Source organism: Acartia tonsa, chromosome 4 (assembly GCF_053477335.1).
Source record: "Acartia tonsa isolate MP-2025a chromosome 4, ASM5347733v1, whole genome shotgun sequence".
NCBI lineage: Eukaryota > Metazoa > Arthropoda > Copepoda > Calanoida > Acartiidae > Acartia > Acartia tonsa.
In genome coordinates, this window is record NC_137263.1 from 50954330 (window position 1) to 50980844 (window position 26515).

The window sequence follows — 26515 nt, forward strand, 5'->3', positions numbered from 1 at the left end:
CAAGATAATGGATGAAGTCCTGCAACACCCTTTCCCGGAACGTGGTTGCCGGTAGATTCCTCTTGCGCAGGTAGGCGAGAAACACCTCCACTACCTGTGAATGTACACTCGTGGTAGACTGGGCGCGGGACGACGTGTATAGTTTGGCATCTCGACTCTTTGTCGGCGATAAGTTCAGGCCTCGCGCTGCCCTCATGATTCTCAGAGCTGGCCTTTGTGAAATCCGAGCAGGAAGACCCTCTCCGACTAAAAATATAGATTAAATTAACTATAGATCTAAGTAAAAAACGAACTTCTTACACGTTAAACACCTCTTATGGAAAAAGTTATTTATCCAATTGAATGCAAAGAAAAAACCTGCGTCGAAACCGATCATTGTATGTTAACAAAAAATTTTTTGTTTGTTGTATCATAGATCTGAGATTAAAAGCTATCAATCCTAAAGCCGAAAAAACATTTGATTCCTGTCTTGCTACCCGATTTTGTATCATATGAACAAATATACTTGCCTCTCATAGGTCTCTGTTGCCCTCTGGCCCGATAAGCTGGATCAAATCCGGCGCGACCCATTTTAAACTGATTGCCGCAGATCCCTCTAATAAAAAGTCTGAAATGGGTATACAAATATGAGAAATCATATAACAAATCTCCGAAAGACTAGTTTAATTTGTAAAACATCAATATACACAAATATGAATCCATTCGGAATCAATTAAAAAAGGCCAAATATTAAAATTGTAAACCCATTTCTTGAAACAGCCACAAATATATATTAAATTTTCAGAGCGTATCACAGACTAGAATAATTTTCAGATTGCACTTTCATGGAAAGACCGAACGTTAACAAGATAGGGATGGATATAAAAATATTTATAACAAACCAAAAAGTCCAAAACAAGCAGGATTTCTCTAATAGGTATACATAATCTAATTTGCTCAAACAAACTAGCTGAATTTAGAATAATGTGTCTAAAATAAAATAAAAAATGCTTTTCATGTTCTTGCGCTTTTTTGGACTTGTATGGTTATTACAGAATTCTAGATTTACAAATCAGATTAATACATAAATTAAAATAATTGTATCTGCAAGGAAATGATATCATTTTATTGGGTACGAATGAAAAATATCTTTGAGTCCTACTACATCTTTCCGTCATGGCGAAAATAGAATTTAACCTCCCCTTATGATCTAATACAGTCTTATCTGTATATTTACTCAAATTTTTTCAAGGAAATATCGTGGCCCAATAAATGAAACATTTCTATTAGCTGAAAATACACAACTCAGGTCTTAATTAATAAAGCTATCATAGAAAAATTACAACTCCCTTTAAACATACAATCTGCTGCTTCTGATGTAAAAAAGGTCTTAAACACAAAAATTCTTTTTATGAAAGACTTAAATTTTCCAGCTTCAATAAACTGCGACCAAAAACAGGCAGACTGCCAAAAGGGAATAACAAAAACGATAGTGGCGGACGGTATACTCAAGATCTTATGTAATGCTGGAACTATAACTTTAACTGGAGGACATATGTACATGACACGCCTATTATCCAATTCTTGTATAAAAAAGTCAGTGCCTAATGCCGTTTTATCCGGCAACTTTGAATAAAACGCCGAACATTTTGTATTGGCCGCGCTGGCCATGAGATCGATTTCCGGCATAACCATAAATTTTTCACATATTAGATTATAATCCTCGAGGGCTACCGACCACTCGTCGGTGTTACTTACTTTAGATCCCTCGTCAGCGATTTTTAGCAACAACGTGCTCCTCCTTTGCCATACTGGCAAAAGGATAATGTCAAATTGTAGCTGGACTAACTTGATATTTATCACATGACGCTGCAGAATTTCTACTCTAGAGCCGCGGTTCAAAATACTAACTAAACCGCGATTGTCCGTACACCAAACCACTGTTTTGTGTCTGTTTTGCTGGAGAAATGATTCCTGTTCAAACATTTTCACAACTGCCAACAACTCTCGCAGTGTACTAGACTGCTGCATTTCGTCGTATTCAAATGGAAACTCTTTAATGAAACGAAGTTGCTCCGCTTCAAATACATAAGCTCTGGATTCGCTTGAATCAGAGACCATGATGGATTCTATCTGTGAGATGTCTAAAGGATCTACAGCTTCCAGCAAAACTGCCTGCTTCGCAGGTTGGATAATGTTGATGACAACATTACACTTGTTGACAGGTTGTCCGTTGAAACTGAAATAAAAACAAAGAATATTTAAGTGTATATTCATATTTAACTAAACGTCAAAATGCAACCGAAATTAAACAAAACATTCGTAAAATGCCAGGGAAAAATAAGACATAAAAAATCTTAAAAATGTTTCGAAAACTAAAAACTCGAATGTACACACCTTATTAGATAAACCTTCAACATTTCGAATTCTTGTAACATTCTATCGTTTATAGCTAAAGACCCGGACCATCCATGCTCCTGAACAGTCAATCCGAGTGTCTGCTGGCATGCTCTAGTTACCACTCTCATTATACTCCCATGAGAATGGAGAAGGTGACAACATACGCCAAGGATATGCGCTAATTCTTTGGCGTATATTACGCCAACCTTGTCAGCCTTTGAAATGGCAGCGTTAATGTCATTTGTGAGAATTATTATCTTCATTAGGGGAGCACTGATTCTCATAGAAATTGAGTCTAAATTAAAGCCCAGGTAACACAAAGAAGTAGTAGGCCCGACACATTTCAATAAATTTAATGTCCAGCCTGTGCTTTCGAACACAAATTTTATGAACTTAAGGCTAGCCAATCCTTTAATTTTAGACAAGGCTGAATTGAACGAGTCATCAACAAATGTTGACAAGTCTATGCCTCGAGCGTGGCAGAATCTTCGTATGGGGACTATCAGAGAATTCATTATGTATGTGGCTGGTCCTGACAAAAAATATTGCATTCTTATGGATCAAATTTTTTAAAAAAAATATGTACAATTTAAATTCGACGCTCGATCATTTCTTAAGAAAAACACTACCAAAACGTAAAAAACAAAAACTATACACTCGTTTTCTGGTTTTTGGTATGCATAAGATTGTCAAATACATTTCATATTGTACTGATTAGGACAACAGACATCGCTATCCTTAGGCGTTTTAACGCTTGCGCATCGAAATAATGCCATTGATTGAATTTAGGAAATAAAACAAAAACTAACCTGTGCCGAATGGCAGTGTTAAAAACTCATAGAACTCCCGCGTGCCAGAGGCGTTGACAACCGCGAAGCCGAATAAACCACGGAACTCTGGATGTAATGCCAAATGGCAATACATCGCTGAGATGTCCAACACGGACATCCAGCAGCCGGGCGTGACTCTGGGAAGAACCATGGAAATATCCTCCATTTTCATAGAAACTTTTCTTAAACAGTCGTTCAGTGTACGTGACAAATCTAAACACTGACGTAATTTCACGTTACCCTCACTATCCAACTTTGACGCCACCGTCAAAGGGTTGACAAAATATGGTTTATAATCGACTTTCCTAACAATGTTCTCCTTAACCCATTTGTCTGTCTTTGCCTGAACGAATTGAATGTTTTGCAACGCGCTCATGTTGTTCCTAAGGTCTGTCGCCTCAGGAAGAGGAGTAACTATGTCCGGTTTATAACCGTTTCTTAATAATTCTAAAACGGAATCACTGGCGTTTAAAATCTGTTTATAAAATAACTGGGCCTTTGGATCATGGATCCCTCCTGCAACTGGACCGAAACCCAGGTCTTGCAACCGGTCAATTTCTTTGTCAATAAAAGCCGCAAATTCTTGGTCAGATATGTCACTTAAAGAATTTACGACTAAGTCACTGGTAACAATTTTAACAGAAGTATTGTCGTCGATTTCAATGTTACCATTGGAGTTAAAGTCAATAGTTTTTGTGTCAGGTAAATTATCGTTATCGAGTGGAGCGATAACATCGTCAATGAGGAGCTCCTCGGCTTTGGTAGATGGAAGTACCGCTATGGCCGGGGAACTCGAAGCCTCGCTTCAATCCTTCTTCTTAGGAGCTGTGCACTGGGAGGCTCTATGGCCTTGTTTCTGGCTGAAAATATAATTATCATTAAACCGGCTGAGTTTAACAACTAAAAAACCCTGTGCTAAATAGTAAGTTAAATTGCGAATATATATATATTTTTTAAAAAACTAAACTATGTATTTTTCGAAAAGAAAAACTTCTTTGATTATCTATTGGCATGTCCATTGATTGCCCGCGCAAAATCGAGATCCAATTATCATTACAAACTCATTCAAACTGGCAGCAAAAAAGAAAAAATATGTTAAAAAATTTAAACGCTTACCAATTGTGGCACGTGCCAGTGAAGCGTTTCGCAGATGGCCTGGCCTCTCGCTCTCTGTCCCGTCTGCGCTTCTCACTTTCTTCATGCTCCTTGCGCAAAGTATTTAATCTGGTGAGCCTCTCACCCTGCAGAACTTCACGATTATCGTTGCAGGCAAACTTGACAACCACCGAGGGGCTGTTTGTAAACGTCAAGCTCATGTAGAGACTCATGAACTTGAGCAGCTCGATGGCCATAAGCGAGAACTCCATACTGCGATGGACGGTGGCGTGGGCCTCAGGGGGCAAATACAAATTGTAAAGCTCGCGAACTGCATCCTAAATTATAGTTTAAAATCATAACAAATTCTTATAACACTTAAACGGTACTTAAATCAAATATGGTGGTATACCACAACAACCTCAAATATTACATTGTTTAGATAAACTGCTCTAGTGCTTATTAAGATCTATAGTATTAAAGATAACCACAAGTCCCACTGCCACATAACTTGTGAAATTAAAAAATTATTCGAAAAAACTGTAAAAAGGAGAGAAGACTAGGACTGTGAACGATACTCTTTGTCGAATAGTTGTAATAATGTTACCTCGATATAATTCTGAACAGACAATAGATCGAGGCCAGTCTTCTGCATCAACCTCAAATAACTGGAGTCACGGCAATTCTGCGCATTGACCTCAGTTATTTTTCCCAGTCTGGTTTGTTGCGTAACAGCATAATGTACTAGGCAAAAACCGGGCGGCTTCGTTTTTGTAGGCACGCCTGCGACAAGTCTTCTGCTTGGTAACGCGACCATCTGCCAACCTTGGGGAAACGGCGTAGCCTGTTGAAAATTGGCTGCTTGAGGCGCTTGCATGCCAGCCCTCTGCTGCTGTTGAACTTGCTGTTGCTGGACACCGCCAACACCATTGCTGGTCGATGGTTGGGAAGCACTGGTGCTCTGCTGGTTTTTCTGATTTCTGTCGCTGACTAGCATGCGAATCACGTCGATAAGAGCACTGTTTGGTACCTGACCCGAATTATCGACAGACAATGGCCTGTCAGCCGCTGATCCTCGGTCATGACATGTACCGCGTGGAGGCATGACAGACTGAGCTGATTTTGTCGGCACTCTGGGTAGTTCCTCCGACCTATGGCGTATGCGTTCGCCGTTTTGCTGCGGTTGTGGCCTAGCTGCCGCGCCTCCTGCCATGTATGGTGCCGCATTTATGTTAACATTACTAAAATTCATTGCCTGATTCTGAGATGGATAATGAACTGGGCCAGGCCGACACTGTGGTAAATGCTGAGGGTGATGCTGTGCTACTCTATTAACATGATCATGTTGACCATATCTGGCCCTTTCTTGTTGAATGTACGATTGAGGTGCTGGAATGAGAGGTGTGGAAGCACGAAACGGTCTGGCACCCATTGGTGCATCATCACCTAGCATGGCCAACAATTCCGCTGGATCTCTTCCGTTTCCATCATTCATTCGATCCGCCTCCGCAATTTCATCCATCATAGGAGCTGGTTGTGATTCATGGAACTGCGCATGAGCAGCGTCAATCTGATCCTCTTGATCATGGACACTTTCGTCACTATCAACGGCAGGATCATCATCTACGTCCGCTGCTAAAAATTAAAAAACTATTTCCATTATCGATTTTCATTTATACATTGCAAAAAAGCTATTTTGAACGGTTAAAACTAAACAAAACATGTCCGAAATGAAAAAACCATGAATGTAGTCGACAGATTTGCAATTCAGCTAAAGTAAATTTATATATTACTGTGTCTTAAACAAGTGTATGCACGAGTCGAATGAATTTTTTTTTTTTTTTAAAAAACAAGCATTGGTGTAACGTATATAACCATAGGTCTATATCAAGATACGTGATTATAAGAAAAACTCTATACTTAATAGCCAATAATCTGTTAATTAAAATAATACCTGGAGATACAGGTTCGAAACCGTTTTCGTCCTCAAATGCCGGCAATTCTTGGGCTATGTCACCCAAATGTGGCAGCTGCATCTCATCCTCACCGTCGGCCATCTTATGTGTGAATATGCGCCGTACGAGATAGAAACAAAGGCTTATGATAAAAAATCTGAAAAATTATATATAATATAAGTCAAAAAATCTAGAATGAAATCATATAAAAATAAACAAAGCATTATGAATAAAAAACTATTGTTTAAAGGAAATAAATCGAATCGACATTAAAATTGACCCCTATAAAAATTTTTAGATTAAGTCTTATAACATAAAATTTGAAATTTGAATCATAAAACTATCTATTATTGCCCTATCACAAACCACGTGCGTAAAAAACCGACGATTTATGAAAAGGAAAAATATATAAAGAAAATGCTATTTTAAAAACATACTGATGAAAAAATTTAAGGGAGTGGGAGGGAGGGAAAAATAAATTTTTAGAAAAAACTTAAACGATTAATATCACAAGCGACTTTGTAGCATAAATCTATGTTTCAACTATCCTTTATTCTTTATTCTTTCACTTTTGTATTTAGATGTTGTTCGTTCAATGGTCAGATAAAGAATGAAGTAAAACAGCGAGCTTTCTCTCGGCCCCTGTAGTCCGAGTGTAAGTGTGTGTGTGCGTGTGTGTGTGTATGACTACTTGCTTTCGCGCTCAGCTTGACAACAACCACCCCTCGTGGTTTTAATCTAAACTTGTACCGTTCCGTCTCACAATCTGCCTACCGCAATTGAGAAACTTATCTGGCCTGTACCGCCATACGTAGAGTCCTCCTCTACTACCACTCAGTTAAGAGTATATAAACGTGCCTGTACATCATTGTCGGCCCCTGCCGCTTCATATAGCCTGTATATCATTTATAATGCACGAATACGCCGCAAGAGGTACTCCCTCTATACTACGTCTCTCTACCGCCATCTAACGGCCGTAGCTGACAACTAAGGTTAATTTAATTTTTTCTGTCTGCTAACTCTCCAGACTTTCTACATCAGCCCTTTTACTTTTTATTCAATACTACGAGCGAATTTTTTCACATAATTCGCTTAAGATCTCTCAAACTGTGTCACTTTAGACTTCTCATATTAACTTTTTATCCTTGTCTTTCCACGTTTTATTCCGAACGACCTGGGCCGCTTGCCAAAATGCTCCTAGAGACACGTTTAATGTATTTTTTGAAATTCCACCATATTGCACAACAAATACCAATTTTCTTTTTCGTTTTAATACTTCAATGAAAACCTCACATTATTATTTCATAGCTTGAATTCCAGAAAAATCCGTTTGGAACGTGTACCTACTCAATTTTGTCATATTGTCCGAAGCTCGATCGAAATAAAACGCGGAAAGACTCGGAACGAGTAAATCTGTTCCATCTAAAGTAACCCAGAAGTTTCGAGAATGGTAAATTTAAAGGATTTATAGGAACAGAATAAGTTCTTTGTCTTATGTGCTTCATTCGAAATCGTTTAACAAATTTTCGTTCATCAATCTTAAATAAGCACATTTTCGATAGAAAATTTTCGATAAAAATTCACAGTTGAACGCTTATTCGTACAATTGAAACGTTCGTTTGTCGATTTTTTACGAAAACGTGCTTAATTTTGAATCTTAGGTAATTCTGATTTACATACCACTATCTAAACTGAAATATTTTATCCTTATAAAAAACCATTCTCGAAACTTAAATCTACTTTCTCATTTAAAAAGATTAATTCACTTTACATATACAATTAATATTATCGTTTCATAAAGGATTGCGAAACTAATGCTACAAAAAATAAATTTTTAGAAAAAACTTAAACGATTAATATCACAAGCGACTTTGTAGCATAAATCTATGTTTCAACTATCCTTTATTCTTTATTCTTTCACTTTTGTATTTAGATGTTGTTCGTTCAATGGTCAGATAAAGAATGAAGTAAAACAGCGAGCTTTCTCTCGGCCCCTGTAGTCCGAGTGTAAGTGTGTGTGTGCGTGTGTGTGTGTATGACTACTTGCTTTCGCGCTCAGCTTGACAACAACCACCCCTCGTGGTTTTAATCTAAACTTGTACCGTTCCGTCTCACAATCTGCCTACCGCAATTGAGAAACTTATCTGGCCTGTACCGCCATACGTAGAGTCCTCCTCTACTACCACTCAGTTAAGAGTATATAAACGTGCCTGTACATCATTGTCGGCCCCTGCCGCTTCATATAGCCTGTATATCATTTATAATGCACGAATACGCCGCAAGAGGTACTCCCTCTATACTACGTCTCTCTACCGCCATCTAACGGCCGTAGCTGACAACTAAGGTTAATTTAATTTTTTCTGTCTGCTAACTCTCCAGACTTTCTACATCAGCCCTTTTACTTTTTATTCAATACTACGAGCGAATTTTTTCACATAATTCGCTTAAGATCTCTCAAACTGTGTCACTTTAGACTTCTCATATTAACTTTTTATCCTTGTCTTTCCACGTTTTATTCCGAACGACCTGGGCCGCTTGCCAAAATGCTCCTAGAGACACGTTTAATGTATTTTTTGAAATTCCACCATATTGCACAACAAATACCAAATAGTATCAATCTTGTTCCCCTTTTGTCAATGCAGGCACTGCTACCTGAAAATTGGGGAGAAAAAAACTGGATCAGCTGTTTTCATTTTTTGTCGTCTGTAAAGGACAGAGTAATCAACTTTTAAATTATTTATAAACAAAATATGAACTTTTATTCTTTTCTATGATAATTTACGATGGAAATAAGTGTTTTTACACTTAATTTGTTGTTAAGTTATACATTTGTAAAAAAAAATAATGATGTAATTACGGAAATTTATAAAATAAAATACGACATATAAAAAGTTGACGCTCTTTTAATTAGTTTCCGCGGCATTCAGCGCAAATGTAAATATACAGCAATCAATCAATCAAAGTACAAATAAACAATAACATAAAAATTGACGTATCATATTTTTTATAACTATCCATGTACCTTTAAAGTATAAATTATTTGAAACTTGACTTATATTATATTCAAAAGATTAAAGTTAAAGACGTTGTTTTGATATGCAATTATTAGTTTTAAATGAAATATTACATGAATATTATAATTGAATTCTAATGCATGATTAATGATATAATTAAGTATGAACTTATTTTTAGAAAAAATATTTAATGTCCCGTAATGTTTTTGACAGCTAGTTTTCAGATTTACTTCTGAATGGCTATCAAAAAAGCATTTTATAATTCTTTATTAGCTAAATCGAATCAATTACAATAAAAGATATACGTAACATGTTCTTTTATCAAAAGTCATATATATTGGAATCTGTTTTGAAACCTAAATTTAAATCAAAGATTTATCATTGATATTAAACAATTTTTCAGATGATATAAAACTTTGAAAATGCCTAATTCTAAGGAAGATATGAGCAACTTTTTCCATTATGTTCATAGGTATGTAAATATAGTTTTAATAAAATGCTATTAATCTTATGTTATCTAATTTATATTGTTGTAGTTGTGATGTAACAGCTAATTTGTCTGTAAAGATTGGTTCTCTTGAAGGCCATATAAACAAGTCTAGCTATGAGCAGGTGTTTATTTCTTTATTTAATATTAGATTAGGATATGTGAGTCTGTTGGGATCTCGCTAATTGCTTTACAATAAAGTATGTTATATGTCCTTGGAATGTTATAACCATTTTAAATGAGGTACCCAAAACCTTCCAAGATAAATCACCTCTAAAAAAAACTTACATGAACGACTAAAATCTAAAATATTGTATTGACTACCCTATACTCAAGCGTCTAAGGAATTCTTTAGATTTTGATAGTTGTAATAATTTAATAGATGTGATATTAACTTGATAATTTTTTATAAAGATTATTGCTGATCCAATACTTCGCTTTGCTGGCAGAAATTCTGAAACCCGTCACCAGCTTCCCACCCTTCTTCTTGAAGCTGTTGTTATGGTTGATAATCAAGAACTTCATATTCCCGTCCGTGCTCCTTATAAACATTTTAATACAAGGTTATTATGAATACTTTAGCTACGATTTTACTTTGTTATGTCCAGACGTTTTATGATTCATACACATAAAAATAAGATATGGTAAAAGTTAATTGGATAGAGAGAAAATATACACCAGCAAAGATATGCATTCTTTTTCATATAGGTTCCTTGTTAATTCAAAGTAAGCATTGATGTTTCCTTAGATTTATTTTATCACCTTGATGACAAATGTTTATGTTCATAGATGGGCTTGGAACCAGTGGCTTTGTCTTCCAATTCAGTTCTGTGATATTCCGAAAGATGCAGTTCTTTGTTTAAATATTTTTGATTGTAATGGGCCTAATGACCGCTATCCTATAGGTAATAAAACATTAGCATGTTAATTAAAGTTAAATTCTAATTCCTCAATTTGTTTATAAATTTTGATGTTATTATTTAGGAGGAACTACTATTTCTATATTTACTAAAGATGGTCTTTTCCGACAGGGAATGCTGGATTTACAGGTACATTATTTTTTTTTGTCAGATTAGATTTCATTATTATGTGTAAAGTTGCTAATAGCTTATATTGTCACACAAAATTAGAAAAGTTGTATACTAATATTTTTTGTTATAGTTAATATGCACATTGTTTAAAAGAAGTTTTCTATAGCATGATACTATAAGAAAAGTAAAAATCTTATTTTCAATGCTTTTACACGACCATGTTTTGATTCCATTTCATTATAGGTTTGGGAAGGTAGAACTTCAGATGGAAGAATTAATAGTGATACTCCAGGCAAACTAAGAGATAAGGTTACCTTCAATTCATATTGTAAAAATTTTGAAAAAAATAAAAGATATTTCATTTAAAGTTTAATTACTTTTAGGAAAAAGAGCAGTCGCACAGGCTTGTTAAACTTAGCAAGAAATATCACAACGGGAAGCTGCCAGCAGTAGATTGGCTTGACAGACTTTCATTTGCTGAAATAGAACGCATCAATCAAAAGGATAAGACAAATTCTGCAAAAATGTTCTTGTATGTCGAGTTTCCGCAGATAATGGATATGGATATACCCACAAATATTGTGTATTTTGAGGCCAATGGAGAGACTGTGGTGGAACTTCCTGAAATAAATGATTTGGTCACTTTTCCTGATCCTGAGATTGGTAAGTTTTGTATTGATACTTCCTTAATGTTGCCAATAAAAAGTTAAAATAAAACTCAACCATGTTTTAAAATGATTTAGGCGTGGACAACTTGGTTGAAAAGAAACACTATAAACTAGCAAGATCCCACAGAACTGGATTGATGGAGCGGGAATTAAAACCAAACCCTGAAACAAGAAACAGGCTTACCGCTATTCTAAGCTACCCAACCACTCAGCCGCTGACCAGAGAGGAACAGGATCTTATTTGGCGATTCCGTTACCATCTTGCGGCCAACCAGAAGGCCCTGGCAAAATTTGTTAAGTGTGTCAACTGGGCAGCCGAAGCTGAGGCTACCCAAGCCATGGAGCTGATAAATAAGTGGGCCCCGATGGACCCAGAAGATGCTCTCGAATTGTTTGGTCCAAATTTTACTTACCAGCCCCTGAGAAAATATGCTGTTCAACGGCTGTCTCAGGTAAATTTGATTTTGTAACTAGAACAGATATTCTTTAATAGGGAATATTAGTACTTACTTTTTATTTATAAATATTAAGACATGAATTACATTTATTTTGCAGGCTTCTGATGGTGACCTCCAATTTTATTTGCTTCAACTAGTCCAAGCCTTGAAATATGAAAATATTTCACTTTCATCTACTCCAACCACGGGTAAACTTCCTTTCAGTATGGCTTCGAAACCGATTAATATCCGCTGAATTATAACCGGTTCTTAGCCAATCTGAAAATGCATCGTATTACAGACAATTTTCCAAGAATATTTAAATAAAAATCATTAAATTAATACCAGTTTTGTACCTTGGGCCTTCGGCAACCGGGGTTTATAAAATTGGTTTTTATCTTATAATTTTTTATTTTAATATCCACGGAAAGCTGTCTGTAATACGATGCGATAAATAACTAATATAAAATTCATTGTTTTTAAAAGTAAACCAAACTAACACCTTTTCTTTATGTTAAGAATTTTCAAAACTTAATTTAAATAAGATGTTTTTTTTCTCCTCAAAAAGAGAAATGGAGAGAAGGGTTTCGGGTTTGTCTGGAGTCAAAATATAATATTTTGCCTAAGTTAACTGTTAATAAAGCAAGTTATCAATTTTATTTAATATTAATATTATTGAATGTATTTAGATTCTTATTCTGACCCAACTGAAGAAGACAGATTGCTTGATAGCAGGTATTTTTATAAATAATTCATACATTTCATTAAATATTGCAGCTTAGAAGTTATTAATACGTTCGTGTTTTTTTTATAGTTTATAATACCTAGGTATACATTTAATGACAATCATGAACCTTGGAATTAGAGCGTTGAATAAAGAATAGTTATTTATCGCATCGTATTAAAAACAGCTTTTCGCGGATAGTAAAATAAAAATTGTAAAATTAAAACCAGTTTTGTTAGTTCCAAAGGGGGTGAAGGCCCGGGCTTATCCAGCGGAAATTAATCGGTTTCGTAGCCATATTGGAATAGTTATTTCTCGCATCGTATTATAAACGGCTTTCCGCGGATATAGAAAGTACAATTATGAGATTAAAACTAGTTTTTTTAGCCCCGGGGTGCCGAAGGCACCGGCTAAAAAAACTGGTTTAATCTTATGATTGTACATTTCTATATTCGTAGAAAGCTGGATATAATACGATGCTAGACATAGTTTTTTCGTATGGATGAGAACCGGTTCCTATTCACCGGATTCGAATGAATACGAGAAAATAAATTCCAACATATATTTCTAGCGAAGAGGACACACCTCCTGTAGCCCAGTCAGTTGAACAATCAACCATAGCCAATGTCCTTGACACATCGGAAGAAAATACAAGCCTTGCATCATTCTTGATACGGAGGGCTGCATACAACTCCAACCTGGCAAATTATCTCTACTGGTATCTTTATATTGAAGTGGAAGATTTGGACGGTGGAATGAAAAAGGTTTGTCTTCAGTTAGATTTGACGATACCATTATTTTTTTCAAAAAAAAAATTGTGTATAAGTAATAACACATTTTCTGAAAAAAACCTATTTTTCTGTCAATGAGTTTTTTAAATATGATGCACTGGAAAAAATGTATTTGCTCAAAAGACTGGAATCATCCATTGATTGCTAATTTATTCATATGCATATGCGTATTTTAAATATAAATACTTATATCAGGACGAGTCTGTTCAAAAGATGTACAGATGGGTGATCAAACAATTTCTCTCGGCTCTAGAGACCAGCCCAGACTTGGAGCTGAAAGAACGCAGGGCGTTTCTGGATCGCCAGCACGGGTTCATGGATAAAATTGTAAATCTATTGAAAGCTGTTGCCAGGGAATCTGGCAGCAGAGTAAAAAAGATTGATAAATTGCAGGTTTGTTGCTATTTCAAAAGTCACAAAAGAGATGGAATATATTCTCTAAGCATTTTAGTAGCGCATTTGCTCTTTTTTTTCTTGCGTCACTGAAAGTTTTTTAAGACGAATGCCATTTGATTTTTATTGCATTAAAATTGTTACTTTAGTAGTTTTTTTTATTGATATAATCTTAATATTGCAACTTATGGGCATATTTAATAACGAAACTCTTTTTAGGCCTTATTGCAAGAATCATCAGAAATCTTTTCTTTTAAAATCTTTGAAGCAATCCCCTTTCCTCTGGACCCCTCTGTGAAGATTGTTGGTGTTGTCGCTGACCAATCTACACTCTTTAAGTCCTCCCTCATGCCTGCCAAAATAACCTTTCTTACAGAGGGTGGTCACAAGTATGTAGCCATTTTTAAACTTGGTGATGATCTCAGACAAGATCAGTTAGTTTTACAGGTAAAAATAGTTTGATCAGTTACTCTAAGACTAGGATATGGTCTGTATCAGGGATTTAAAGTGATAAGATAATGGCCGATAAATGATGTCCATCCCTAATGATGATACACAAAATTACCCCATCTGTAGATTAAATTCCTTTAGTGGTTGAAACGTTCGAACACTCAATTAACCAACCAATCAAAAATCACTTAAGTCCCCAAAGGTGTTAAGCCAACGAATAAAGAAACGTTATAATAAAACTTTATCTGATTAATAGTTTAATAAACCGCCCATTGTCCCCTCTTTTTCTCTAATGGTCCATACGTTTAAAGAAATTTCCTCATTTCAGCAAAAATTTTGTTCAACGAAATAAAAAGCATTCTTTAGTGCAGCGTATAATCAATAAGGGGGGGGGGGGGAGGAGATGTCCCACTGACAAAAAAATATGGACGTTGCCACAATTGTTGTTATCTTAGATGATCACGCTGATGGATCAGCTGTTGAGACGTGAGAATCTTGACCTGCGCTTGTCACCTTACCGTGTGCTGGCAACATCATCAAAATTTGGAATGGTCGAGTTTGTTGATGCCACGGGCATTGCTGATATACTTAGAAATGAGGGGACAATCCTGGATTTCTTAAGGTAAAGTAGTCAGGGATCTAAAGGGATAAGACAATGGCTGATAAATTGATGTACATCCCCAATGATTATACACAAAATTAACCCTTCTGTAGCTGGTTGAAACGTTTTAACACCCAAATTAATAAACCAACCAAACAAAATTAACTAAAGTCCCCAAAGTTGCTAAGCCAACGAACACAAAAATGTTATTATAAAACGTTTGGGACTAGGGTAATAAACAGCCCATTGTTCCCTTCCTTCCTGTTAGAAATGGGTCTATTTTGATTTTAGAAAATACAATGGGCAAGAGAGTGGACCTTATGGAGTTTCTGCTGAGTGTATGGATAACTATGCAAAGAGTTGTGCTGGTTATTGTGTCATAACTTACCTTCTGGGTGTTGGAGATAGGCATCTGGATAATCTTATGCTTACAAGGTATTTTTGGTACCGTTTGTTACTTTTAAAGGTACGTCCGGAACATTTAGCTCTTTTCGTTAATTTAGTCATGTTAGAACTGCCCTATTGTTTTTAAACTTTGCATGATGATTCCTATAACAGTTAGGGACGATATAGAAAGCGTAGCAACTCTATAATTCTTACCAGCAAGTACGTACGTCCATTTCAAACATGTTGATTTTTAAATTTTTGACAAAATTTTTTTTATATCATATTATATAGGTATTTACTATTTATCCTATTCATCTGATTATTGGAATGCTGATTCCTAGGACAACAAAGTACAATATTATAAGCGAATATATTCTGCTTATTCAGTTCTGACATAGATGCCTAATGATATACTTTTTCTTGTATAAAACCTCATTGCCAAGACCAGGAAATACTTTTTAAAGAATGAGAAAACACAATTTGATTTAATTTTTTTTAGAAATGGTAAACTGTTGCATATTGACTTTGGCTACATCCTGGGCAGTGATCCTAAGCCCATGCCTCCTCCAATGAAGCTCAGCAAAGAAATGATCGAAGGGTTTGGTGGCGATGATACAGAATATTATCAACAATTTAGAAGGTTAAAAATACATTCATGATTTTTTTCCATAAATGTAAGCGTAGCTTTTTAAAAAATATATCAAATCTCTGAAATTTCAAGAGTATGTATAGGTATTATACCTACATTTCTAAAGCAATGTGTAGAGTAACTTTTAAATTGTTATGTCTTAATGTTTAATTAGCATATTATCACAGACAGTTTTCTAAAAAAAAAATAAAAGTAAGAGTGTTCATTATTATTTATTCCTGTTTTTGTGTACCCCTTTAAAACTGCTAATGTGGTTGTCAAAAGTTTTGAGTGAGCTTAGTACACCCTCTTTGCAAAACCTAAACACTCCATTGTTTAATCTAATTTAGGGAGTGTTACACAGCTTTCTTGTATCTGCGCCGCCACGCCAACCTGATACTGAACCTGTTTGGACTGATGGTGGATGCTAGCGTCCCGGATATTGCTCTGGAGCCTGATAAGACGGTGCGCAAGGTTCAGGTAAAGATAAGCTAAAATATAATTTTCCAGTATGGATTCTGATTATATCCGCTGAATTAGTGCTAGTTCCAAGCCACACTGAAAACTCAAGTATCGTTTCGTATTACATACAGTTTTCCAAGAATATGAAAATATAACCAGTTTTGTTAGCATAGGCCTACGTTTTTGTAGCCCCGAGATGCCAAAGGCACGGACTAAAAAAATGGTTTTAATCTTATGATTGTACATTTTTATAATCGTACAAAACTGAAGTAATACGACGCCATACATAATTTTTCAGTATGGCTGGGAGCCGGTTCTAATCCACCGAATATTAATCGGGTTTAATTCGATACTGGAAATGACTATAATTTATATTCTTTCCTTAGTTTTGATGTTCTACTTTAAAAAAAATACTAGTCAGTTCTTCCGAAGAAGGAGTAAATCACAAACAATATATATATTAATGAAAAAGGGACGTTCTTGCCTTTTTTTGTGGGCACGGAAGGAGGTAACAAATACCTGCTCCCCACCCTTGCATCTTATTTTTTTTTTTGCAAATTTTATTATAGAGAATAGAATTTTAAACATAATATTCCAGCTTTAAAAAAGAAATATATGAGAATATTCAAAATAATTAAGCAAAATTTTAGGATAAGTTCCGTCTTGATTTGAACGAAGAGGAGGCTGTCCAATTTATCTCCGACATTATAGACGTGTCAGCCAAGTCATTGATGCCCATCATGATGGAGAGGCTTCACTACTTGGCTCAGTACATGCGGAAATAATTTACACAGGATTTTTTTACCAATCATTAGATTTTAAATTCTTAATTATGAATTGATAGGTAGTGCTTTTAAATATGAATTGATCTGATACTTTTAAAATAACTTTAAAATTAAAAATATGGCATTAAATACAAGTGAATCCTCTTTTATTCAGTTTATTTTCTGTTTGATAAAAATATTATTATGATTACTAAAATACAATCTTTTGTCTGAATTTCGTTTGATTTATTGTTACCTAATGTTACCATGATTTAAATTTTGTTTGTTTTATACAATATACATGTGTGTTTATATTGGTTTATGTGGAATGAAAAAATATCTTTCTATATTATTTATCTTTAGATTGCGTATCATTTTATGACTTTATCTGTGATAGAACTATACCTTGATAAAAATTTTCATTTATTTCAGACAAAATGGGGGCGGGGGGAAAAGAGGTTACACTTGACGTTTTCGAGTGGCACCTTAAAAAGTTATTGTACATCATTGACAAACTGCCGAAGGAGGAAAGAGAGAAGGCGGTGCTAATTTTGCGTAACTCCGCTAATCATTACTCCAACCTGACAAGCGGTCACCCGCTGCCGCCTGCTCCGTGTCCGCCAGCAATATATTCCAGCCTTCTGCATGCAAATCAATCCCTGGCAGAAATACCAGTGTCACAGGTTGCCAAAACTTTTGACTTGATGAAAAATGTTGCTCCTCAACAACAACAACTGCCGCACACCCAACAGCTGTCACCACCTCCTAGCAACAATGCAGGCTTGGTGCAGAATACAGACAATCAAAGCAAATTAAATCATACTATGGTCACAAACCAGAAATGCCCATCGGAAGAAAATGTAGATCTTCTTGAAGCCTCAAATTCCAGTTACACGGAGGTTGATAACAATTCCTTGTCCGCGGATACAGTTACAGCATCAAATGAAGGTGAAGTAATCAGTTCAACAAAACATAAGAGTCAAACTCTAGAGAATAAATCTCTTCCAGGCGAGGAAAATAAAGGAAAAGAAAATCAGCAAACATTTTTATCCTATAATAATTCAGATACTTTTCAAAGTGTTATGGATGATAATACCGAAACCAAAGAAGCTGAGTATGAAATGCAGCAAGCCGAACAATCGACTGATGATCAAATGTGTAGTAGTGCAGTAAATGATGAAACAGAAAATCAAGCAATCCTGGATGAAATTGGAAAGATGAGTAGCAGGCTTGCTGCTGCCAATAGTGATGATAGCGGAAATGATGAAGTTGATGGTCCTGGTGGCGGTGATGATCATATTGACACGGGCTTTGTTAACCAAGAAGTAGAAGAAGGAGAAGATGACTGGGACCAGCATATTCTTGACGATCTTCATCAGGTTACTTCTCAACATACGTCTATGTCCAACTTGCTAATGCCGCAGCTGCCAGGCTTGATGAATTCTTGTGATAGTACTAACATAATGGCCGACAATTCCACCAATTTGGATGTTCCTATGTCAACTCCTCAAGGTATTGTTGCAGTATTCAAATCCTTTTAATAAAGTAACAGGATGTCTATCTTTTTGTTTGTACGGAAGGATATCGATTACCGCTGAACTGATATGGTTCTTTTTTATAGGGTAGGTTCTGGGAAGGTTTATAACTATTTTTGAGGAGGGTACCACTAACCTCCCCTCTTCCCCCCTAAAAAAATTCTTTTAAATCTAAAATAAAAATTGGGTTATCGAATTCAACTACACCCTCCTAAATTGCCCCTAGAGGCGTTTAGGGGCGTAGCCGCTAGTATTCATAAAATTGATAATTATATAAGGTTTAAACTTAAAGTTAAGTTTCAAAAATTATTTAATTTTTATTGTTTTGAATATGCTTCATATTCTCTTACCTAATTTTCGTGTTAAATAACATTTCTCACATTTTTTTTATTAAGGTATTGACGAAGAACTGGTTGATGAAAGCAAAGAGACTGTGATATCTAATTCTAATCCTAATAATAATAATAATGAACCCCTGTCCTCACCTTTAGAAGAACAGGCTGATTCATTATTTTCAATTCAACCAGAATTTTCTGTAGTGCAAGTTAGTGAAATCAAATGCCATCTTTGCTTTAAAACGTAAGTATTTTATTTTTATATCTGTTGTAAGTTATAAACCATTTTTTTGACTGTAAGAGAAAATATTTTTATTTATTTAAATCAATGCAATACTTTAGTGTATTATATAGTGTGTTGGTCCTCCTTCGTCTACATTTTATTTTCATTTAAACAAAAAGGAAACAATCTGTTGAGACAGTGTTTCATTGATCCAATTTGCCAAAGTAGGTTGGTCTACCCTCCCCTAAATAAAACAGACCTTAACAAAGGAAGTCAAGTGCTTAGCAAGATATTTTTGTACACTCATACACATACGCATCATACCATTTTTTATAAAAGGATATTTCTTTTTACAATTAAAATTATCATAGTAACCCATTACTTTTTTAGAGCTGGCATGTTTGAAAGTTTTTACCCTCAGACGTGTAGAGCTTGTAAGAATCAATTTTGTGGAAATGAATGTAATATACATCATAACTCAGAATGCAAAAATATTGCTCAGGTAAGCTTTAAATGGATAATAACGTTTTCTTATTCTTTGACTCAACAACTTTGGGGCTTTTTATGGAATGTAGATAGATTTGTTCATTAAGTTGAGTATCCATGCTTTTTAATCACTAATCGTAGTCTATAGAAGAGGAAAATTTGTATATCATTGTAGGGAATGTACATCAATTTATCAGCCGTTGTCTTATCCCTTTAGATTCCTGAAATTAATCACTTACCATTTATTGATGTAACATATATTTAATTTATTACAACACTTTATTACTTAATTCTATTTATTAGCTGAAACCAGAAAAATCTGAGAGTGTCAGCAATGACATAAACAACAGTCAGACCAAACGCAAAGTTGTAAAACCCAAGAAGAAAGGCACCGCCACCCTGCCCAAAACTGAATCTGTACCTGAGAATACCATCTGTCACGACTGCAATAAAGAGTTCGCTACTCTATTCACTTACAAAGCTCACATGACGGGCCACAAGGAGAATGACTGTAAAGAATGCCCGACCAAGTGCGCCACGCGGAAGCTGCTGGTGGCGCACATGCGCGCAGCGCATAATACCCTCACCGCTGAGAAGTATTATAACTGTAAATTTTGCCCGCGAAAGTTTATGAAAACGCCGTCGCTTTGGAGACATTATAGCGTGCACGCTACAGGCGATCAGGTAAGCTATAATAAAAACAAAAATCATAAAGGCGAACTTTAACAAACCAGGCGGCAGCCAGACAAACAAACATCAGTATTTATAGAGTGAAGAAACAGAAATTGATTTAGATTTTTAGCTAAAAAAATGATGCAAATATATTGCAAAATTGCTAGAATACTTACATTTGTAAGGCTTGATTAGAGAGGTATTTTGATGAAATCATTTTGCCAGAAAGTTTTTCCAAATAGCCATAAAATTAAACTTGTAGAAGCATATAGACTTAAGTACGGACGAACTCACTGTAAAACAGTAGGATCAATTAGAATAGAATTAGTTTATTTTCAAATTCTCTTTAATATCCAATTTTGTTAACAATATGGTGAACTATTATAGAAAGTGTGCAACAAATGTGGTGAAATTGTGGAAAATGAAGAACTGTTTGCTCAGCACATGTCTGGGCACGCCAGTAGCATGCTCACCTGCCATCTTTGCGGAGATATATTTGCAAGGAAACAGCAGTACAAAGACCATATAAAGGACCATAACAAATACCCCTGCTCAAACTGTGATAAAAGTTTCCCGTCAAAGAAACGGCTGCAAATTCATAACAGAGAGGAAGAAGCTGGAAAACTAACCACACCTCTTGTTAATATAAATCAAAATACTCAAAATATAGGTAAATTTTAGAGCAAGATACTTGTATAAAAAAGAGCGTAATTTTTTTCGCAATAATCCGTAAAATATGGCGCAAGCTTCCAGTCAAATGTGCTTATTAGGTTAAACTGTACTTAATTTACGCATAGTATAATTAAACTTACATTAAGTACAGTTTGACCTAATAAGTTCATATGATTGGAAGCTTGCATACAATTTAACGGAATATTGCGAAAAATAAATGACGCCCTTAATGCAAATTTTTTATTTTTATTTTTTTTAATAGTGTATTTTTATAGTTCCAGAGGTGAAAAAGGTTGAAGAACCCAAGCCTACTAAACCAGCAGGAGGATCCATAAAGAAAAAGAAAAGATTCAAATGTGGATTTTGCCCTTTTCAGAATAGTAATTATAAGATAGTTCTAAGACATGAAAAGAGGCACAAAAAATTCAGGTAAAAATTTCAGAAGAAAAAAATATTTTTTTTTGTTTTAATGATACTTCATACCTAGGAATCCTATTATATAAAGTAAAGACATTTTTTGTCTGTAGCGACGGTAGCTAGCCGCTGACCACATATTTGTCTTCTTCACAGTGAAGCTATTCTTAGGTTCAGGGAATGTTTTTAACTAGTTTTCATCCTCCAAAGAGAAATCGTCCGTAGAAAAAAATATCACGTCTCAAAAAAAAATATTTAAAAGTTTTTTTGATCAAAAATGGGGGGCGTGGTACACTTCCCCACCCCCTACTTAAAGTGTCTGTATAGGCCGCTAGTACAAAACAATCTTCTTATCAACCTGTTTATTTTTATATTTAGAAAATTTGTTTGTGAGTTGTGCGGGAAATCATTTAATTCTGACCACAACCTGAAAGAGCACACTGTTTATGTTCATCGGGATGAAAGGAAGTTTAAGTGCACAAAGTGTGAGAAATCATTTAAATTAAAGAATGCGCTTATTCGACACCAATCGGTAAGTTGTCCTTGGGGATTCTTCCAGAGAGAGAGGGGACAATGGACTGATTATTACACTAGTCCTCAAAGTTTTACAATAACGTTTTCTTATTAGTTTACTTAGCAACTTTGCTGACTTTTGCTGAATTTCGATCGTTAAGTTGGGTTTTTCAACAGTAAATTTTAAACTACAGAAGGGGTAATTTTGTGTGTAATCATTGAGGATGTATATCAATTTATCGGCCATATTCTTGTCACTTTAGATTCTTCATAGTATATTTTATGTTCATGTTTTTTGTTGAAACATTTATAAAGATAATTTATTTTCTAGGTTCATACAGATTTAAGAAGCTTTCAATGTTTTTGTGGCAAAGAGTACAAACGCCGATCTCATCTTAACCGCCATTTTGCTGCCACCTCTCACGGATACGAATCATCCAAGCGGGCCATTGTTGGTGGACCTGCCTATTCAGGATCCCTTGCTCCACAGGACATGCAGTCACAACATGCGGATACTATACCAGCTGACCCCGCAATGGCTGTGGTCAATGATGTTACAGACGATCATATTAATACTTATGACGCTGGACTATCTGATCAATCAATGGTTCCCTCGGTTAATACCAATGTTGTTTCTAACACAAATGGTTTAGTTGATGATGGCCTAGTTGGAGATTATAATATGCATCATAATCAACACAAGATTAGAGAAAAGCATACTAATGTTGGCACTGGACTTATCAATAATACATCATCTATGGATTTCTTCTATGGTACAAACAGTTCCACAAATATAGATCTCATGGAGGCGAGAATGGATGTTAAAGAAGAGTCAAAATTCTCAGTTGGGCCTCTTCCATCAATGATGTCAAATCATCATCAAAACAATTCTCATTCAAGTTCAAATAATCTCCATACCAATACGTTAATGAATACTAAAGAAAGCCAAAGAAGATATTTTTTCAATAGTGAAAGCAACTATGACAAGCTAAAACATTATAAAATACCAAAGAAATATTCTGGTGTTCAATTGCCAAGTGTGCAATCATCATTAAGATATGATCCCTATCAATCTAATGACTTGAATCATGACAAAATGAATTCAAGAATGTCCCTACACTATGGTGGGCCCAGCACCAGTGGTAGTGGCAACATGATGCAGTCAGGAGCCTACACACCAACACAACATATGAGCAGTATTTCTAGTCGCAACCATAACAACCAATACCTGGACCCTATAAATCAACAACAGCGAGTTTATTCCAGCAATAGTGGGGCTGTTAATACAAGTGTAAGCGGCGGTTCCATCAACTCTAATGACTACGATAGAAACAATGGTGGTAATAACTCGAATGACAGATTACCTGCCATGCTGTTTACTGATGATGAAAGAGACATTCTACGGGCATATTCTAGCACAGGCGGAGACAGGATGGATTATTCATCTGGTGCGGTTATGATACCTGAAAAGCTTAGCGGGTCTGATTATGATGGAAATAAAAATACTTCGCTTAATTCTCAATTTCAAATGCAAAAGCATGAAAGTAGAGGTGGTTATTATGATAAAGAGAGCAAAGGTTATGATAAGATGTACCAAGAAAAGTTATATTACCAGGATAAGACATACACCGATAAGGATCTTCATCTTGATGAACGCATGGCTGATTATTATGATCATCGTGGCTTTATTGACAAAACATATGCTGATAAGCAGCATTTGGACAGTAGAGATGTATATTCTGACGACCAAAGAAACTATTTTGACAAGAATTTTATGCCGCTAGAGGCATCTATGGGTGCAGGAAGCAGCGCCGGTGGAGGACGTATGACTCACTCAACTGGTCCAGGTGACAATGCTCAAGGAAATAGCGGTGACACAACATTTAGTGCTGATGACCGCCAATTATTACGCGATTCAATGCAGTCACTAGACTCCAGATTCCTTGGAGCTCCGGCAACATCAACATCTGGAGAGTTTCTCTTGTCCTCCCTGGAGTGTGGACCAGCTGATCTGACAGTAACCGGGAGCAGCAAGGAACCAGGCAACACAGGATCCAACCACATGGTCTCCTCTGCTGGCTCAAGCTCTTTACATATGGCGACGCCAAGGGATGACTTCCTTAATACATCATCTGCAATTTACAGTAAATCCTTGACAACTCTGAAGCCTAGAACAGTTCCGGTTAATAGTTCAGGTGGTATAAACCACAGAAGTAACACTGGATCAGGGTTTTCTGGTAGTGGCCAAGGTGGTATTATTAGACAGGCCTCTTCTAATGTGCAAGGTGATGCTTCAAGAACTGGTATCAATGATTTGGAGGAGTTGGAAAATTTCCGTTCACAACAGGTAATGAAATAATTACCTCTCATTGACAATTATCTTTGTCTGTAGAGAAGGATCTCACTAACCACTGGACCGATATGGTTCTCCTTTACAATCTAGCTTTTGATAAGTTTTTAAAACTAAAACATAAATTAGGCATGGGTCAACCACCACCTACCCTCAAATGCTCCTAGAGGTTTCTAGGGGCGTATCCGCTAGTTGACTAAAAAGAACCACATACGAACTTTTTGAAGAAATATTTCTTTGTAATCGGTAGGCCAATTAAATATAAATATGCTTTTTTGGTTTGGTAATAGTCATGTGAAATTCATATAATTCCCTTTAATAATGTAATTATTCAGGAGCTTGGATATACTGGTCGCCAGAACATGTACTATGAACCATTGGACTCTTTCAATATGATGATAAGAAATGATGCTTCGGAAGATAACAATGAGAAGAGAAACAAGTTTATAAGACAAGATAAATTTACAAGGTTAACATTTTTAAATGATTTATTATTAAACATTTTTTAAAGTATTGAAATAGTTATTTCTCGTATCGTATTATAAACGGCTTTCCGCGGATATAGAATGTACAATTATAAGATTAAAACTAGTTTTTTTAGCCCCGTGGTGCCGAAGGCACCGGCTAAAAAAACTAGTTTTAATCTTATGATTGTACATTTCTATATTCGTAGAAAACTGGATATAATACGATGCTAGACATAGTTTTTTCGTATTCATGAGAACCGGTTCCTATCCACCGGATTCAAATGAATACGAGAAAATTCTGTAATATTTTGAGTATATATTTAATACAAGTTGCTTTACTAAACGGGAAAATTCCAATTCGATTCACTTAAAGCCATTGAAAGAATTGATTAAACTTAAATTCTCATGTTGAAATACCCTAAATCCTCCTTTTAAAAAATATAGTAAGTTGTTTTGTTCTACTGAACCTTTTAAGTTCTACATTCAAGGGAAGCTTCACCTAGGTCCTTGGATGATTTTAGGATATTTTTCTGTCCTTTCCTACTCCTTTGAATACAGATGCTAGGGGCGCCCCCACTAGTGATAAATAAAAATTTCATCAAAAACAATTATATTATGTTTTTATTTACATTTACTTTTATTTTTTATTTAGGCATGAAGACTTTTTATCCCCGCCTGGCCGTCAGGACATTCCTGGTTCTTTGCCGCCGCTGCTGGCACTAAATCCAAGTCTTGGCCAGCCTGGCACTGAGCCTCTGAGCCCTAGAGAAAATTACATGTGTACACCTGCCAACAACAATCCGGACAACATGAACTCACAGTACATGTCAGAGTCGGGCTTGGACTACTCGGGCGTTTATATCCTTCCTTAATTAGCTTTACTACTACTTATCAGGGAGAGAGGGGACATTGGGCTGTTTATTATCCTAGTCCCCAAAAATTTATGATAACGTTTCATTATTCGTTGGCTAAACAACTTTGGGTACTAATATTGAATCTTGATTGATTGGTTCAGTGTTCAGACGTTTCAACCACTAATTGTAATCTGCAGAAGGGGTAATTCTGTGTATCATCATTTGTGATGTACAACAATTTATCAACCATTGTCTTATCCCTCTAGATCCCTGATTATTCATCATATCTCGACAACAATATATTTCGTCTAAAATAAAAGCTGAGATAAAATTTCATCCTTACTTGATAAGTAATGACAATGTAATTGTTTTTGGTAAACAAATCAAACTTTTTATTAATAAATTATTCATTCTGACAAAGAAATCAAATTTATAACTTGACACACTAGGTTAAACTTACCATAATTTTGTTTTATTGAATTAATATTGTTTTAAAATTAATTGTATATTTAATTGTTCCCCATGCCCACAAAAAAATTATTTAAAGTTTTTAAAAGTAGTCTTTAGTTTTATCTAATAATCATATAAAAAAGAATTATTTGGTTTAGCTTGACGCTGTTTAATTTTTGTTAGTCAATCTTGTATACCTATTTGCAAGTTTAAATAAATTGTACCAAATGTTTGCAGAATGAAAATGGAGAGAACTTTGGACGATGAGGCCTCTTTATCTGTTTCTTTGGTAAGTTCTTTTTTTTGTATGAAAATAAAGATCAACTGCAGTTGACGGTAAAATATTCCTGGTAACAAATATTTCCAAAAATCTATGAATTTTAAAGGCTGCTAGCTGCCAAACTGCTGAACGTACAGATCATGCCCGCACACCGTTTTAAGCGGCAGA

The 26515-nt window shown here is 35.5% G+C and overlaps 5 protein-coding genes across 5 annotated transcripts in view; 2 read left to right on the forward strand and 3 right to left on the reverse strand.

Annotated features, from left to right (window-relative positions):
- The window catches only part of Polr3C (RNA polymerase III subunit C), a 24915-nt gene extending 15945 nt beyond the window's left edge, over positions 1–8970 (reverse strand). The window contains exon 1 of the mRNA XM_080158803.1: positions 8912–8970. The gene's annotated coding sequence lies outside the window, so the exon portion shown is untranslated. The remainder of the gene's footprint in view (positions 1–8911) is intronic.
- Positions 1094–3585, reverse strand: LOC145317654 (uncharacterized). The gene is made up of 2 exons (XM_080158810.1): positions 3189–3585; positions 1094–2218 (listed from the first exon to the last, which is right to left on the reverse strand). Exons 1-2 carry the CDS (start codon positions 3583–3585, stop codon positions 2133–2135), a joined length of 483 nt encoding a protein of 160 aa, XP_080014936.1. The 3' UTR covers positions 1094–2132.
- Positions 3944–6116, reverse strand: LOC145317649 (uncharacterized). Its single transcript, XM_080158805.1, has 3 exons — positions 4912–6116; positions 4326–4642; positions 3944–4069 (listed from the first exon to the last, which is right to left on the reverse strand). The coding sequence occupies exons 1-3, from the start codon at positions 5827–5829 to the stop codon at positions 4015–4017; spliced, it is 1290 nt and encodes a 429-aa protein (XP_080014931.1). The 5' UTR covers positions 5830–6116; the 3' UTR covers positions 3944–4014.
- A 695-nt stretch (positions 8971–9665) lies between the features above and the next one.
- Pi3K59F (phosphatidylinositol 3-kinase 59F) lies at positions 9666–17534 on the forward strand. The gene is made up of 18 exons (XM_080158800.1): positions 9666–9745; positions 9810–9885; positions 10175–10323; positions 10550–10665; positions 10745–10809; positions 11035–11100; positions 11175–11454; positions 11535–11911; positions 12015–12105; positions 12586–12631; positions 13192–13384; positions 13607–13804; positions 14024–14251; positions 14710–14876; positions 15147–15290; positions 15742–15882; positions 16221–16350; positions 16983–17534. The coding sequence occupies exons 1-18, from the start codon at positions 9696–9698 to the stop codon at positions 17115–17117; spliced, it is 2652 nt and encodes an 883-aa protein (XP_080014926.1). The 5' UTR covers positions 9666–9695; the 3' UTR covers positions 17118–17534.
- LOC145317643 (uncharacterized) lies at positions 17506–26306 on the forward strand. Its single transcript, XM_080158799.1, has 10 exons — positions 17506–18608; positions 19027–19210; positions 19580–19691; positions 19979–20359; positions 20735–21017; positions 21295–21448; positions 21812–21965; positions 22278–24293; positions 24632–24765; positions 25416–26306. The coding sequence occupies exons 1-10, from the start codon at positions 17534–17536 to the stop codon at positions 25633–25635; spliced, it is 4713 nt and encodes a 1570-aa protein (XP_080014925.1). The 5' UTR covers positions 17506–17533; the 3' UTR covers positions 25636–26306.
- Positions 26307–26515: the final 209 nt, after the last annotated feature.

Coding starts and splice junctions, on each gene's coding strand:
- Pi3K59F (XM_080158800.1), top strand. CDS start 9,696: ATGCCTAATTCTAAGGAAGATATGAGCAACTTTTTCCATTATGTTCAT. Junction 10,810..11,034: donor AGGGAATGCTGGATTTACAG/GTACATTATTTT, acceptor ATTTCATTATAG/GTTTGGGAAGGTAGAACTTC. Junction 13,385..13,606: donor TGGACGGTGGAATGAAAAAG/GTTTGTCTTCAG, acceptor TACTTATATCAG/GACGAGTCTGTTCAAAAGAT.
- LOC145317643 (XM_080158799.1), top strand. CDS start 17,534: ATGGGGGCGGGGGGAAAAGAGGTTACACTTGACGTTTTCGAGTGGCAC. Junction 24,294..24,631: donor AAAATTTCCGTTCACAACAG/GTAATGAAATAA, acceptor GTAATTATTCAG/GAGCTTGGATATACTGGTCG. Junction 24,766..25,415: donor AGACAAGATAAATTTACAAG/GTTAACATTTTT, acceptor TTTTTTATTTAG/GCATGAAGACTTTTTATCCC.
- LOC145317649 (XM_080158805.1), bottom strand. CDS start 5,829: ATGATGGATGAAATTGCGGAGGCGGATCGAATGAATGATGGAAACGGA. Junction 4,643..4,911: donor CTGTTCAGAATTATATCGAG/GTAACATTATTA, acceptor ACTATAATTTAG/GATGCAGTTCGCGAGCTTTA. Junction 4,070..4,325: donor ACTGGCACGTGCCACAATTG/GTAAGCGTTTAA, acceptor TTATATTTTCAG/CCAGAAACAAGGCCATAGAG.
- LOC145317654 (XM_080158810.1), bottom strand. CDS start 3,585: ATGAGCGCGTTGCAAAACATTCAATTCGTTCAGGCAAAGACAGACAAA. Junction 2,219..3,188: donor AACACTGCCATTCGGCACAG/GTTAGTTTTTGT, acceptor TTTTTATTTCAG/TTTCAACGGACAACCTGTCA.